This window comes from Columba livia, chromosome 10 (assembly GCF_036013475.1).
Source record: "Columba livia isolate bColLiv1 breed racing homer chromosome 10, bColLiv1.pat.W.v2, whole genome shotgun sequence".
NCBI classification, from domain to species: Eukaryota; Metazoa; Chordata; class Aves; order Columbiformes; family Columbidae; genus Columba; species Columba livia.
Window position 1 is genome coordinate 17,932,579 of NC_088611.1, and position 17,713 is coordinate 17,950,291.

Genomic DNA, 17,713 nt, shown 5'->3' on the forward strand with positions numbered 1-17,713 from the left:
GCCCACACGCAGGGCAGATCCTTCCCAAAGGATAAACAACATTCATCCCCAGCTAAAGCAGCAGCCCAGCCCACCACAGTCCAACCGTGTCTGTATTGTGGGAAGGCAGATGCCTAAAAAGCTGCAGAACTGGGGCTGATAGGCGAAGATCCACTTAATATACAACACAAAGGCACTAACGAAGACAACACGATTAGCATTTTGGGGTGAAAACTTTCCTCCTCCTTCCGTTTTACAGTAAGGATCAAAGTCTATTGTAAAAGCTTTGGATTTTCTAATAAAGAACATTTTCTTAGAAGAAAGGCTCCTTGGTTTAAACAGTATGGGTGAAACTGGAGATTTAAAGTATCTCTATTTATTTACAACCAGTAACTAGAGTTCAATTCTTTACTACACACTACAGTATGTACTAGAAACACACTTAACGTGTGTTTCTGACAGTACCTGGCACACAAGCACATTCAAGCTCTGTATCCATGAATTCAAAGATCACCATATTCCATTATATCGTTCTACCATTTAAATTCTCAATATTAAGCGGCAAATTCGACTTTGTTCCCACCTCAACTGCAGGGAAGCTACTGCTAAGAATATGCTTTGGAACTGAGGAAATTCTCTTCCAAGATTCCCTTGGGAAAAGAAGTTTAATTACCACAGGTAAGTGACAGTACTAGAGCAAAACTTTACCTTAAAACATGCGGGAAAACAACACAGTTCTCTGCAACTTCAGTATCAAAAGGTTTTGGTTGGGATTTGTATACGTAAGTCTCCCCTAATTCATCCAACCCAGTAAGCACAAAACCAGCTTCAAACAGCCCAGTAAGGACACAGACCAGGACTGAGGGCCATTCCTTACACATGGAAATCACTGCTGGAGCGCCCAAGAATGGGCACCACAGAAATCAAACAAAAATGTGGCAAAAGCGCTACTTCTTCCCATGCTGTCCAGTCCAAAGCCTTCCCGTTGGACTTTGTGTTCTTCAGCCTCCTGCCGGGAGTTCTTTTTTCATGTAGAGGGGTAGGGCAGACATTTTGGACTTTGATTGACAGATCTGATTGACAGGAGTTTGTTTACTTTCAGGCAGAACTGTAACCCTTAACGTAACATATCTGTTGTGGGATGGTTAGAAAAAGGGGAGAGAGACTAAAATGATTAATTCTGACCTCAAGCTTAAATTAATACTGCGATACGCTGGAAAGTTCTTCAGCCTACTCATAACAACCAACAGCATTTTCCAAATATTTCTAAACATGACTAATGCAGAGAAAAGGCAAACATTACATCAACACCATCCTGTGGTTTACGTCACAATACATCCAATTTTTAATTGGTAAATTATTTTTAATTGGTAAATTACTTGTGGAAGGCTGTACTGGTGAACATATGACATATGTCAGTCTTACCTTCAATAGGTTTCATGTTATCTGTGCTTAACAGTGCTGCTTCTCTATTCTTAGGAAGGAAAAAACATTCCTGGAACTACCCTAAAGTCTGCAACCCCTTTTAGAAATCTGTGGCCGTTAACTTGACTCCCGAAGGTTCGTCATCCCCAGGCTGCAGTACGGCCAGTCAAAATGAAAAACCGCTTGATCCTTCATCCTGACACAGTGAAAATACACTTGCCCAACTATTTTATACATGACTGAATTAAAATATTAACTATTTGAGCATCTCAATAAAACAGGTACTCCAAGGCAAGCTAATTTCTCACAAGATTATCCTGAAGAAATGTGTTGGCAGCATGTTTTCAGACTGCCTGGAACCGCAGGTGGAAGGGATCTCTCTCAAGTTCTCCCAGCCCAATCTACCCCCGAAAGGGGAGATATTTGCCATGCTATCAGGGTTGACCTGGAAACCTCCCTGGGTGAAGATCGCACATCTTCCTGGCTCACCTGCTGCACCGCCCTCTTGGGAGAAGGTTTTCTTAATGTGCAACCTAAAGTTCACCAATATCTTGATATAATTTGAAGTGACTTCTGAAATCACACCTTTCCTACGTGAGATTTTCAGCACAGATCTGCCCTTGAGCAAATGCTAAACATGAGTATATATGAGTGTGACACACACCCCAATTATTTATGTCCAATACTACAGCTATTATCAGCATATATCATGCAGACCAAGCTTCCTTCCAAATCTGCCCACATACTTCAAATAGCTTCGGAACATTAAAAAAAACACAGTTTTCAGTTTTAAGAAGCTCTAAGATAAAAAGAAATCCGGGCTTTTATCCTACCATCTATGCTTAGTCTTTCTTAGCTGCTGCAGCTTCTGGTTTAGCTTTCTCCTCATACAGCACCTCCTTTGGCTTTCAAGAACACGCACATCTGTTAACACTTCTGAAGGCTCCGAAATGATACAGCTCGATCGCTGCTTTCTTACGCAGGTGCTGAAAGCAATAAAGATCTTTCTAGCTGCAGCAATGACATAGCAGTGGATGGGTGAGGGGGAAGCAAGGGCTGGCGAGAGAATGAGAAGTAACAAGGAAAGTTTGCCAGTACAACTTTGTTATCTTCCTTTATGCAAGTTCTAATCGCTGCCAAGATAATATTGTTCTGCAAAATGTGTTTTGTCAAGATCAACGTCCTTGCACTCTATGCAAATTTGCATAATAGTTCAACATTTAGCTCCCACAAGCAAGCAAAGCCTTTGTGAGAAATGTATAGCATCCCACTAGTTAAGAGATTGCTGTTACTTCTTTTTTTTTTTTTTTTTTTTTTTTAATAGTAGCCAAGAGGCTGGACCCTGAAGACCTTCAGACACACAAAAGAGGAGGAAACATTTTCATATCAGACATGAAAACTCTACATTTTGTGTAAGGTGAAAGCATTTTTAATCACAAAATGTCAGGGGTTGGAAGGGAAAGCTCATCCAGTGCAATCTCCCCACGGAGCAGGAACACCCAGATGAGGTTACACAGGAAGGTGTCCAGGCGGGTTGGAATGTCTGCAGAGAAGGAGACTCCACAACCCCCCTGGGCAGCCTGGGCCAGGCTCTGCCACCCTCACTGAGAAGAAGTTTCTTCTCAAATTTAAGTGGAACTTCCTGTGTTCCAATTTGAACCCATTACCCTTGTCCTATCATTGGTTGTCACTAAGAGCCTGGCTCCATCCTCCTGACACTCACCCTTTATATATCTGTAAACATTAATAAGGTCACCCCTCAGTCTCCTCCAAGCTCCAGAGCCCCAGCTCCCTCAGCCTTTCCTCACACAGGAGATGCTCCACTCCCTTCATCATCTTCGTTGCCCTGTGCTGGACTCTCTCCAGCAGTTCCCTGTCCTGCTGGAACTGAGGGGCCACAACTGGACACAATATTCCAGGTGTGGTCTCCCCAGGGCAGAGCAGAGGGGCAGGAGAACGTCTCTGACCTACTGACCACCCCCTTCTAATACACCCCAGGTACCATTGGCCTTCCTGGCCACAAGGGCCCAGTATTTCTGTTGTTATTGGAAGAAGCAGCAAAGAAACACTGTCATATTCTCTTTGCAATTTTGGATAGCACCATCTGTACTTCAGAGTGAAAACCTATTCACTTATCTTTATGAACCCGCATCACCTCCAACTGATCCTATGAGACTCAGCAATGAAAATCCCCCCAGAGTGGTACACACAGAACTTTTCTCGTTATTTATTCAGATCAGTAATCTTGCGCTATGTTTAAGGCACTGTTCTTCACTTCTGAGTTTGCCAAAGCTTCAAACACTTTTTGCAAGTCTCTCGAAGGACAGATGTGCAGCCTCTTCTGGGAGCGCAACGCCAGCTGGAAAGGTGACCACTTCCAGTGGCTTGTCATTCCCTCCTTGACAGCTGAGTTGCTAAAGCAGGCACTTCCAAAATGATGCAGTCGAGATGAACTTAGGAAGCTTAAACTGAGCTTATACACAGGTCTTTGCTGGCACAGCTCAACGTGATTTTCTGTACTTCAAGTTTCCTCTCACTTCTGTTGCTGGATAGCTCTGAACTTTGTGGTTTAGAAATCGCACTTGGTTTGCTGAGTTAAAGATCTCACCACGTCAAAGCAGATGACAGATTCATACCTCAACCCATCAAGTGGGAAACAGAACCTGCACCCATTCACACTACCTGAACAATCTGCACATTTATGACAGAATGAAAAGCAACACTGAAACCTGAAAAACAGTGAAGGCATCTGCAGGAAAATCAGCTGTTTCAGCCTTCAGTTCACTAATGAGAACTGACTGAAATCAAGTGTAAATTTTTAGTTAAAAAGAATGTCATTGCCTCAGCCCAAAACTCAGATCTCAGGTCTTTCTCTTTTACATTATGTGCCACATGAAAATCCCCAGATGCAGGAGTACCCACAGCAGCATCACTTCATCACTTCATTCTTAATTCTCAGAGGCATAACTGAGACGTGACTTACAATGACTGGGACTTGAGCAAACCCTCCCCCTCAAATCTTTGTCAAATACCAACGCAGAATATTCAAGCACACAACCACCTGCGTGCCCATATATGTCAAATCAAGTGTAAGGTTTTTCAGTTGAGAAATATTTAGAAATAATGAAGTGGCAAAGGAAAATTCACCTGGCCCACCCAAAGCTTTGCTTACACCCCTAATTCAAATGTAAAACGCCCGTCTCTGTTCAGGTGTCGGTAACATCCACATCAGAGCAGTAAATCTGAGGGCACAGGCAGAGCCGGTTCTGCCCAGGGAGCTGGGGCACCGCAGCCGTTCCAGAGAACAGAAGATCACAGCACTTGCTGTCCTTGCCTTTAGGAACCTCTGCTAACCGTTCCCTCTGTATGACTCCACACTTCCCAGTACTATCGTCATCTAAATCTCCAGCTTGTTTTCTTCCCAACAAATCAAGACAGAAATGCACCAGTTCCAGTGAAAACGGCTTGTGATAAAACAGTGTCACACACTCCTCCTCCACACTACATTTCAGTCATGAGTTCAGAACACACTGCGGAATCCATTATAAATGCTGCCTTTTATGATATTTTCTTTTTTTTGCAGGAAATCCAACTCTACATCCACAGACAACTTTTCTCCCAGATGCATAAGCACAGGCAATAGAATAAGCCCTTTAAAATTATGACAATTAGTTGGCAACTATTTCCACGAGTACATTTGGTTTACATATTCTGAATGCATTTTTCAAATATTTTTACTAAATTCGTATAGATTAATAAAAATATTGTTCCAAGTGTGTATTTAAAAGGCATTATCTTCAGATATAGCGTAAAACAAATGAGACAATTCATTACAGCAGAACAGCCAGGGAAATTATACATCCCCAAATTAAATTCTTTTCCCCCTACAGGAAGATTTGGCAAAGTATTTAAAATTACATTTCCCTAGGGACAAATGAGAACTTTCATGATGAAAGACCTAGAATAATAAACAGAAAGTAAATAATCACATTCTCTTTTAGATTTATATCTTTATGTACATATAAAGAAAGCATTACCATGCAGACAATGCTGCTTCAGCTAGATTTTTGAAGAGAAACATAAAGCACTTTTAACTTACAACACAATGCCTTCCTAGTAGAGAACCTGCTCCTGGGATCTAGTATGGAAAAATATCTCCTGTCAAAGAGGCAAATTGAGGAGGGGGCATCCTACTGAACCGCAAGAAAACTTCAGAAGACAATCCTCAGTCTCCATATCTTTATTTAAATCCTCCTACTTATGTGCAATTAAAACAAAAAACTTGGGCCCATGCAAGACAGGAGACAGAATTCTCTTAGGCTCTTCTACTGCTTTGCTATAACCAGATTAACATGACATTTGCCTCTTTATTTTGTTTTGGTTTTGTTTAATTAAACCAACAGCTGTTTATCATTGGATTTACTTTATGTTGTTGCCTGTTGAATGATATAGAGACACAACTTTTACTTAATACCTTTATGTATGAGTTATGCAGAGTGCTTCAGCTTATCATTCCACTTTACGTGCTCACACGTGGCTAAAGCATCACACCCTCCCACCTCACCGAGCCAGGTGCAGGGGAATAACAGTAATGAAGTTACAAGGCTACTTAATTTTGTAGAGTAAAACACTGGCAAAAATAACTGTATAAAACGCCCCTAGATCATCTAAATATACATTTGTGCAAACACTCTCCTGCACGGCTGGAGAAGCCAAGGGACAAGACAACCTGATTTCAGCGAGCTCAGCTGCTAGGGAAGCCACAAGAAGGGCTCCTGCCCTTGTGGTTTCTGTGTCTATTTGTCCCAGCAGAGTCCCGTGTCCCATCAGACACCCGTGTGTTCTGCGCCTTGCGGTAACAGGCGAGTCTGCATGAGAAACACAAATAAAACAACAGAAAGCTTTCCATCATGGTAGAGGACTAATTGAAAATAAGAAAGCTTTCCATGTGTCAGCATCAAAGGTGCTCGCCGCTCTGACACGGTAACAACCAAATCCAAAATATTGATCCTTAGTTACTAAACAGCAATTTAAAACTTGCTGCTTCTGTTCCCAACTCCCTTTATTACATTTAAACAAAAACCTTCAAATGGCAGCTGGGTATTTTAGAGTTACACATTATTCTTCTATGTGGCGCAGCCTGAGAAATTCAACTGAAGCAAGCTTTATTCTTGCAAGTTAAGAAATCAGAAGACTGCAATGGATAAACACACTGCTGACCTTGTTCAAGCCTTGTAAGAGAGCCTTACCGATGAGATAGTCAGCCATAAAAAAGGTCTCCTGGAAAACATGATGCTACTACTATTTCAGAGCACCCAGCTTCACAATTGTAGAAGTCAGCCTTCTGCTTTCATGATCTTCTGTTATAGCCCATCACATAAATCTCACCACACTTCTAAATGGTTACATAACCCAGGCAGATAAAACCAGAAATTAAGCACCAAAAAGTGTTTACATGCCAGCTAAAAACAGTGATACTGTATCTCAGTTAAAAACAGCATGGAGAACATTCATTTTACATTTGGTTTACATGTAAACACCCCAAGTCCCAGAAAAGGGCTCAAATATACATCTTCCAAAAAAAAGGCATGTATCTCATAGGCAAAGTTGCAAGCAGTAGATAGCAAATACAATCTGAGGAATATAACCTACCTCAGGAATAAAACAGAAAAAGTGTTTTTCCAGTCTAGAAATAAGAAATTATCTTTTTGTTTCCAGACCATGGCTTTTTATCCCCCCCAATTCTGATATGTGAATTGCTAAACTTGCGATTAGGCACATAATAATTTAAAAGAACCCGAGCATCTTGTGGAAAGTGCACTGAAGCACCTGTATGCTAGGGCAAAGCAGATATTCAGCAATGAAAATTACCCATGTCTTTCTGACGTCTATTGTGACAGAGAACTGAGGGATGCCAGAGTGTCAGATGGCATTTCTGAAATGAATGGTTCAGCAACTTAGATATGACTTTTACAGATTTCTAGAGAATGTCTAAATAGCTTAAAAAGCACGTTACCCCTAATGGCACAAGTATTCTCCATCTATCTGGCAGCGAACACTATGAAGATGCTGCGGTTTTGACACAGGACTGTGTGCAGAGCAATGATGTGGAATCCCCGGATCCCTGAGCTTTGAAACGACTGAGTCCTGTCCTGGCACATCAGCAACTCAAGGAACGTGAAAACCTGCTGTCCCGTCCCTGCGTGAAAATCCCACCAGGTACCCCCATTTCTGAGCAGCTCGATGTCCCGATGATTGCCAGTAATGGGCAAGGCAGAACTGTTTGACATGGTGCCGCTCATCTTCAGGATGAGTCAACCGTCGGCTTCAGTGCCTCACTGAACAAATTGATTTCATTTACAGAAAGACTCGGTTAAAGCAGTGTGGCAAAAGACTAATGTTAAGCAGAGCGTCATCAGTTAGAATTTGTAGGCTTTATTTATAACCACTTAGTTCTGTGTTTTTCTGTTACAGAAGATGAACAAGTTTCAGAAGGTTGCTTTCATTCCTAGCACAAATAATAGAGACGTGGGAAAAATGTATATTGACACGCTGATCCGGATCAGGTAAGGGCTTCAGGCCGCCAAGTACCCGTGTAGAAGCCATCTCCCAAAGCCAAGTCTTGATTTAAGTCTCTCTTTAAATGAGAGCACTATAAAAGCGCTCACAGCGCTTCCTGAGACTACTTTAAACCCACTGTATCCCCCGTAGCTCGTTTTTTAGCAGGTTGACTAAAGCTTTACATTATTTGGAGTACACACAGTCTCATCAAGGCGTTCAGGTGTTAAAAACGACTGAGTGAAGTTTCTGGAAACACATGGGATGTCCTTTCACATTTAAATCAGATATGTTTAAACTATTCTGTCCTATATGGACTATTCAATCCATTTCACATTTAATCTGAAGACACAGCAACCTAAACTTGTTGTGAGTGTATTAATCAGTAAAAAATCTATGACTTAGTCTAAAATTTTATCTTAAAAAAGGGATAAATTGCTGCTGTATTTATCTACGGGGAAAATGCAAAGCACAACTAACTCCCATCGCTCCACGTCTCTATATCGCAGCACTATGTTTTGCACTATGTTTAAAACCACCTTTTAAGCCTGTATTGTGACATGCATTTTGAGGTTTCCTCCAGTGTGTTTGCTTTCAGGTTCTCGTGCACAACAAAACACGTAGGAATATTTTAATTTGGGCTTCAATTCACACATGAAAAACCAGCTTCGTTTCAAAACAAAAGGAAAAAAACCCAGCAATTCTCATTCCACCTCACCTCAAAAAAAGAAAATGAAATTCTAACCCATCAAAAAGTGAGAGAATGTAATTATATTTTTAAAAAAATTAGCATCTGAAGGCTGTTTTCAGAAGTATTTATGTATCTAAAGATATGGAGCAGCATCTATATCGGCTTTTTAAAGATCTTTAATATTCAAGACTAGCAAAAGTTAATCAACTGCATCTTTTGCCACCTGAATACTTCTGAAAAACTGGTCCTCACTGCATTAGTGGCTTAATAAACATGTATAGCTATACCTTATACCCTCAATTAATAAGGACTAATTTGAGTTAAGATATTTTACTTCAGAGGAACATCTTTTTATCATTAGGTAACATAAGCATTACAAATTAAGAATACATTAAAAAAAAGGAAAACGGACTTAATTCTATTCCATTGCAGCACTTATATTCGCACTGAGTAGATTGGATTAGATTTTGTCTGACCATGTACTGCACTGACTTAAGTTTTAAATAAGGATTCTCACTGAGTGTTGTATTTCTCTTTATGTCATAAAAAATACAAATCCACCCATTACAAGCAGGATTATTCACAACTGTGCAATCCAAGTAATTGTGAAGTCACGACTGTTAATTTCCAAAAATAAGCTTTTCATTATTCACTGAATGCCAATTACATGCCAAGGATTTTTAAATAAGTCCCAATATTGCAACAAAAAAACAAGCTTTTTTTCTGTTTAACGAATAATGGTTCAGGCACTTTCTTACAGGAGAGCACCCACACAATTTATCACCACTTTCATCTGTCATCCCACACACTTGGCTTTTGCTCATATCAACATTTTTCAAAATGAATTATTTTCACTCAAGTGATGATATCAGTTTTGCAATCATTAGGGACAGCAAAAAATTACAGAAGCATCAGGTTGCTGAAACAGGCAAGCTGTTTGTGCCATTAGTAAAAATGTGATTTTTAAGTCAGAAGTCTCTTACAATTTATCATCTGCCTGAAAACCTTTCAGCAGAAGTTATTATACCATCAGTTTTGAAAGATGGTGAATAATCAATATAGAAATCCACTAATAGCTGCAAGAGAAGAAATCAGATCATGATTTCCAAGTCACCCTCTGATAATCAGCTATTCTTGTAAGCAGAAAGCAAAGAGAAGAGCACAGAGAAAGTCACTCAGTCTTCCTCCCTTGGTGATTTGATGAGATTTTATCACTGAATTAGTAGATAGTATCCTGCAAGAGAAAATACTCAAAACAGCCTCCCAAAACAAGAGTTGCTTCATTGCTACTATTTACATGTCCAAATTCAAGAGGATCCCAAAACTGTATTCTTTACCAAATACTAAAATGCTGCATGGCAATAACTAATATAAAAGCTTTCTTGGAAAATTATTTTTTAAATGTAATTTTAAAAGGCTAAAGCTATTAAAAAGATTTTACTATGCATAGTATTATCATATCCTGACATCTCAACTTGCCAGAGTGTGACGAAAACGCTTTATCTCACTAGAAAGCCCAGAGAGACATCAGACTTGAACAGTCAGCTCATTAAGTAGAAATGTTGTTCATCTTTGGTAGGAGCCGGAAGAATAAGGCATTGAAGGTGAAGAGTCTCCCATTGTCAAAATGGAGAAGAACCAGTGATTCTGAAGAACCAATTTTCATCCAAACCTCTTATGGAAGTTCAATCATATTTTAGGAGATGAATTCTGATTCTGGGGACAGCAGATTTGATCCTTCTCACTTGAGCAAGTCTCTGTTGAGAGCTGCCCTACCAGAGGGGCCAACTGAAGCAAGTCTTGTTCATTTGATAGTCACAGATCCTGACAGTCATGTTACTTTGCCAGTATAAAAATATTGGGGAAATAACTATAACATATAGCTTCTCTAGATTCTATAATTCATTTATTCTGTTTATATAGTTGAGTGTGAAAACGTAATCCCATTCCTATCCCACAGAGGCCAAATGAAGATGGAGGGAGCACAAGGATGTGCAAGAGAGATAAATTATACCAGGTCACTCAGATAAACAGGATTAATCAGAGAAAACAGATGAAATCATTTCCTTACGTGTATATGGTATGGGTGTCACATTTCGTCAAGATTTTTTTTCTATCTGGTAAAGAAGTCAGCAAGTCTGCTGGGAGTGGGTGTTCTGTGGAATGAATCAAAGGTGCCTAGAAAAGGCAATACAGAAATCTAGAAGAAAACTTTACTTTTCTAAAACTAAAAGAGGAGAAACTATGCCCAAGTGAGACTGTAGTAGGCGTCACACTCTTCATTCCAAAACCACAATTAACTTTCATTCATATACTGCCAGCAGCAAAATTCTCCTCAATGTTACGTATCAGTTGTTATAGTGGGACAAATATCAATGCTCTCTTCCCCCTAGTTTTGAAATAGCTTTGATATTATTACTTGTGAAAGGAGGTATCATGGATCTGTCCCACCTCCCCGCACCCTGTAGTCACTAACCAAGGGCTGAGACACTCCCTAGAGTGTTCTCTGCGGTCTCTTTCACTATAGAAAAGGAAATGACTAACAGAATAAAGTTTGTCAGGAGCCCCTGTGCTTGGAGGAAAATCAAGAAACGTCATCAAGCAAGTATGAATTTCACCACAGTCCAACTCTTGGGAGGAAGGAATCTGCACGGTCTTCAGGCTATCCAAGCCAGCCTGGGCAGCCCGGGTCGGTCAGCACACCGTGTAACATGAGTTCCCCACGCTGGCAAAGGCTCAGACAGCACTAATTCACTTAAAGCAGCAGCGAGAGAACCGTTCTGCCGGGTGATCAGCACTGAAACTGCCCTGGGCACCACGTCATACGTAACTGGCGTCTTAGAGCTCAGAGATTTAAAAATTAGTGGGTTGGGGGTTGTGTTGTTTGGTTTTGTTTGTTTTGGTTGGTTGGTTTTGGTTTGCTTTTTAATTTCTACATAGGGATAGCTTATGATTTTGGAAACAGACAACCATGTTAATCAAATCAGCCACCGGCTTATACACAAATTAGAACTGACCGACACAATATTTGGGGTTTGTGCACATGCCATGGAACCTCAACATGTTACATGTCCAATCTCGCTATACATCAGTAAACTATTAATTAGATACATTTCTAGGGGAACATCAAGCTCTAATTTCTCTTTCTCCCTCCTGGCATTTCCTGGAAAAGGCTGTTTCTCTTCATGAGAACACTACTTTACCGCTCTGTGCTTCTATAAATAATTCCGGGAACATGATTAGATAAGCCCCCTTTTCCAGGACGACCCTCCTGCACGGCTCATGGCGTTTCCCACCACCCCACTCCCAGAGCAGCTTTGCTGGCTCAGTCTGACCCGCACACAAAGCCACGTTCTCCGGCCAAGGAGCCAACGGGATTCCCTGCGGAGCTTCGTGGCTGTTGAACCCCCACAAAGATAAATACAACCCACAACATCCCCCACCCCAAACTGCTTCTGTACTTTTCCTGCCAAGAAAAGGAAAATGGGGTCTCCTTGTGTATGCATAGATGCTCTTTACACCTCTTTCATATTTTAACAAATCCCACACTGATCATGGCCTGTACATTATATTTTTTCCTCCATTTTGTATATATATATTTTTCTTAATTGTGAAAAGTATTTAACACACAATAGTAAAATGCATTCTATTAATGTTTCTCTCCATGAGAATTCTAACATGTACTGTAAACTCGGAATTATTGTAGCTCTCCTTGGAGCAGCAGCGTTATTAAGCATCTAAACAGTCCACCTTAATCTAATTGCCTAAGTTAGCAATTCAATTTTACATTTGCTCTTTAGTTGTTCACATTAACCTTTAGACCCCTTCAACGAAGGAACCTGGTTTTTATCTTAGAGTAGCTCGGTACTATGAGAGCACCAATATTATATTTCACCATTGAAGATTCAAAAGGATTACAAGCACCCTCTGATTAAGGCTCAACCTCTTAAATTCGGCAATAAGTCAGGCTTTATTTAAATGTAAATCTGAGACGTATTCACTTCTCATTTGTAAGATTTCACTCCATCAGCAGGTTTTAGGAAACATTAACTAGCAGAGAAACTAAAATGTGTTGCAAGTTTCCAGATTAAGATACTCTACAATGTATGACTTCCAATATTTACTATCAAAGTATCAAACTCCATCATTCAAGAGACAGTTTTTTCTTGCCTAAATTTCTAATGTAATAATATACCAAAACTACGAGCACTGTCGATTTTTAAGAGTTATGACGTTCTCATTATACGCACAATTACGTACTATGTAGTGGCATAAACACACATCATACCCTTAATCATACCCAAGCACAGCAGTAAAGCGACTGGACTGCATGGGTATAAGGACATCTTGCAGATAAAATTAACCAGGTATTTATGTCACATATATTTATATTATATATATATATATAAAATCAACAATGTCCCACTGTAACTATCACACCAAAGAACATGTCAGATAATATACACAAGTTACAAACTGAGCAGACTTGAACTGAAAACTAGAGAGAAAACACTGAACCCACTGGCATTTTTAGGAAGCAATTCTTCAAATAAGAACCATAACAACTTTCTAGACCAGCTGAATGTTACAATTAAATATTTAAAGAAAAAAAGTAAGTTATGCACAGCAATGCGCATTGCACCTCAGATGCATAAATACAATACCTTCTCACCTACACATTGCATTTTGTTCACATGATACTGTTCAAAAACAACTTTAAAAATGATTTGTTTGGAATAACAGCTACTCAATAAAGCATTCAATAATGGTTGAGATAGAAAACAAACAAACAAGTATAATCTGCATCTCCAGAACAAGTGAAGAGCCACAAATCCAACAACTTTAAATCAGCTGCACAAGCAAGGGGCTAAAACACCACAGAGAGGGGACATCGCCTACCCCCTCATATTTCTGTATTCTCACCAGAGATAAAATGATCAGCAACACGGAAGATGAGGAGATGTGCTCCAGCAAAAAGCAGCTGCCACTTCTCCAATTCACTGCAAAACAAGCTTTTGCCATAATTATTACGTTGCAAAGTTCTGGGAAGTTTTTCTGGGCAGAATCATCACTGCTGAAGTTGCTTCAACAGCCTGTGACACCCCCCAGAACTTGTCTAAACTACTCTTGCTGTGCTGCCTATTGGTTTCTAAAGTAAATTAATAAACTATTCTCGTTATTTCAAATAAAAATACTGCAAGAAGTACAAGAAATACGGCAGTGATTAAAAGTATGGCCATTTTAAATGTAATTCCTTTACTCAAATACACATTTCAGTACTTCTTGAGAAACATTACATTCTTAAAAGGAAATCATACCTGATACTCTCCTGTTGTACCGTTTAATGACCGGAGCTGCAAAAGAAACAAATTGAAATTACAAATGCTGTTTATTATTACAAATTAAAAGTCATCATCTTGGATAATCAAGATACATTTTTACCACACAAATCCCATACAAGTTAAAGAAAAGCTTCAATATAAACCCTTCATCCACTTACTTGCCAGACTTGCCAAGTGTCTGTTCAAAGTTAAAACTTGATTTTCCAGAAGGCCATTACATGCTAAGATGAAGGGTAAGCAGTTTTGGGGTTTTGTACCCGATTCTGAAAGAAACATACTTCTACAGAGGTCACCCAATCTTAACCCATCATCAGTTCCCAGCCCACTTCACCTGGCGTTATGACAAAACGTTTCAAAGCGCTTTAAGTTATCTATACCTACTTAACACGATCAAGATCGGATGGAATTTATTAGCTACAGCATTCTATACTCCTACAGCACACACGCAGGTAACCGCACCGGCAGGGCCCCCAGACTGACTCCAGCCACCCATCCCTCACCACAGGTAACAACCAAAGTAATTCTATTCCGAATGCTTCGAGCTTTCCCATTCCTGTTGAACAGCACGAATAGACTACAGAAAGCTCTGACATACTCTGGGTACCATAGAAAAAAAAATCCATGTTTCCAAGACTATGGCTTCTTTTAGAATCTTGATTATTTTATCCTATCACAGGCTTTAGTGTCATCGAAACAGCATCAAGTTTTCCACAGTGTTAAACATGAGAAAAAAAACATAGCCTTTTAAGGACAGTTAAAGAGAGCACTATTATTCTGCCTCCACAAAGCTTTTAAGATTAAAATGATAGCTTGCTTTTCTTACACCAGTGAGAGTTTTCAGATGTATAAAATTTCAGGTTTACTTTTATATGTTGTCAGAAGATTATTTTTATTCTAAAGAGATAAAATCTGCCATTTCCTACTACAGAAAATTAGCATTTTCTTTTGTTGTGGGTCACCAATGAAAAGTTCTGTTTGTTTATGACTATTTTCAGTACTGCACAGACAGTACAGCCCCTGCTATGGCATCCTTGTGTTTTGCCATTAGAAGAACACGGAGGCAAGCCTGGAATCAAGGACGGCCGAGAGAACAACTCGTGAAGGTCCCGCACACACCTAGATTAGACCGCGGACACATGCCAAAAAATTAGATGGGGCGGAAGAGAATAATACTTATGGTTAGCCCAGCCTGTTTCCTAGCCTGAACACTAACGGGCGTCTAATTTAAAGCTATAGCGATAGATACACTAATATTAACCTCTTACAGCAGCGCAGCCATGAGCACATCTCTGCCTACACCACAACAAGAACACAGTGAGCCCAGCACACCACCCCAGTACCACTCAGTGCAGCTGGGATCTCCACCAATACAAAGAAATTGGTGCTTTGAAACAGGAAGACATCTTTTTTCTTCTTTTGTACAATTAGAACTTCCCACCTGCACGCCAACAAGCCATGTCGCAGGTCAGTGATACGTTAATTGCAGAAATTATAATGAGATTAAAAGATCTCGCTGCCAGACAATTGTATTGCGAACTCTCCATTGTGTCAAAACCTCAGGTGCAGCAACATTCAAGTTCAAAATGTCTCATACTTGCAGCAGACTCCCTGCGTTTACTTGGCTCACGGGAGCCAAGACCCAGTAATTGGGTAAACACAACAAAAACTGATGTACATTAAATCATTGTACCAGAGACCAAACTGGCCCGATTTCCTCCCTGGCAGCCAAAGGCCGAGTGACACGGGCAGTGGGGAGGCCCATCAACCCTGCATCCCACAGCTTGGCCAGGACCGACTCAGGACAATGATCCAACTGCACTGTTCAAGAAAAATCAGAAACATCTGCTGAACGTGGGTGTATTTTCCATATTGGCCTGAGGCACAGCCTGAGTTCAGCACTAGATAGGAACACCAAACAGGGGCTGTTTCAGATTGAAAAATTTACAGGTTTCTGGCTGTAGGATGATTTTTTCTTTACAACTGCTTTTTCTTGAACCAGTCAGTTCTCTAGTTTAATTCAGGTGCTTATTAAACAGGTTCAACTTTATGTCACTATCACGTCACTCATCATTCTCCTGTTCCCATGCTGGAAGAGAAAAAATAGCGAGAATTCATTCATTCATATATATATATATATATATATATATACACACACACACATATATGAATGCCACATACATATTATAAATAGTCAAAGAAGGAACAATGCTATAAAGGTACCCAGCTTCTCAATTTCAAAAACATTTTATACTAACTTCAATCAGCCAGCTCTGCAAAAATTAGTTACGCACATATTTGCTAATAAAAGACTGCACAACCTTTCTTCCTCAAAGTAAAGGTACAGCATTCCATTTATTCAATAAAAATTTTGAATCATTTGCATAGATTAATCAATACTGTACCTTTTGTTAAATTGACAGATGCACATGATAGCAAACAGCACTACTGCCATGCAGTCATCCTAACACTGTTAGCGGCTCCATTCCATTTGGTTTCATCACTTGAAAAATTAGGGATATGAAGTGGAGAAACAGAGACTGGTATGTGATAATGCTGCGAACCACTGACCTCAAATACAGGGGGTTTGGTTTTTTTAATACTTTCCAAAATTGAAGAAATGGGAAATTATCCAATATTTTTCTGTTTGCTTTGGCATTGAGATCTTCTCTGAAATACTTGATGCTGGATTTTGGTTCACCATGTTTAACTTACAAGAGTTCTAACTATGGTTATAGGCAAGTGTTAAGGCTCAGCCCTATAGGTGATAAAGTATATAAGAGAAAAAGGACACAGATACAACCTTTTTTTACCCCCGCTTTCAAAACCAAACCAACAATTGAAGTATTTAAGCCTAGCAAGTGACAGTAAAATGATTCTCCAACCAGATCTAAAAGAACACTTTCCCTACAGTGCATGGGACCCCTACTTTGTCAGAGTAACAAAAGTGACTGGTAAAAAACACCAGCAAGCTTTTTAAAAGTTACACTACTACCGTAATAGTAGAAGCTATTTCTCGATGCTACTCATTAGCATTGTACAGTAACAGAAGACACTAAAGCCTGAAATGAACAGAGAAATTACAACAATAATACTCCCAGCTACGGCAATCCTCTTCTTATACATACTAAGAACATTAAATTCTTAATGAAAGGATAAATAAGACTCAAAAGATCAGTTCAGGGTCACAGGAAAAAAAATCAGGGACAAAGAAAGGAAAGAACTGGTGTCCCAGGCACGAGCTGACAGTACCAGATGTTACCCCTCTGCACTGGATACTGTGCAAACTTCATTCCTCTTCCTCCACAAGCACTTGGCTTTTCACAAGGACAACTGGGAATAAAAACCAACCCACATGCTGATTGTTTGTGATACTGGATACAATTTATAGCAGCAGACTAAGTTAAATCATTGTGCACACAAAAATCTAATACAGATGTAACACTCTCATCAACTTAACAATCTTTTTAAGGTTTTCTGATGAAACATAGAGCAAAGTTCACATATGAGAGGTTGCATAAAGTAAGCAGTATAGTAGTTGGATTTCATAGAACATAGACATAAAACACCAGCTTTAAAAAAAGAAAACACAACAGAAATTAGTGGTTTCCAGGGTACATTCCCATCGAATCGTGGAACAAGATCATCCTACGTGAACAGAGACAAAAGGAGAAACAGAATGTAAACTGTTCGTATTTAACAAGTCAATTAAGATTATCCA

General features: G+C 39.7%; 1 protein-coding gene across 3 annotated transcripts in view; it reads right to left on the reverse strand.

Annotated features, from left to right (window-relative positions):
* Positions 1–17,713, reverse strand: part of PRKAR2A (protein kinase cAMP-dependent type II regulatory subunit alpha) — a 53,752-nt gene that overhangs the window by 19,602 nt on the left and 16,437 nt on the right. For 2 of the 3 annotated variants that reach the window (XM_065075597.1, XM_065075598.1), the window contains exon 2: positions 13,972–14,007. The exons of the other annotated variant lie outside the window; for it this stretch is intronic. In XM_065075597.1, the coding sequence (XP_064931669.1) occupies positions 13,972–14,007 (36 nt within the window). The remainder of the gene's footprint in view (positions 1–13,971; positions 14,008–17,713) is intronic. 3 annotated transcript variants of the gene reach the window in all.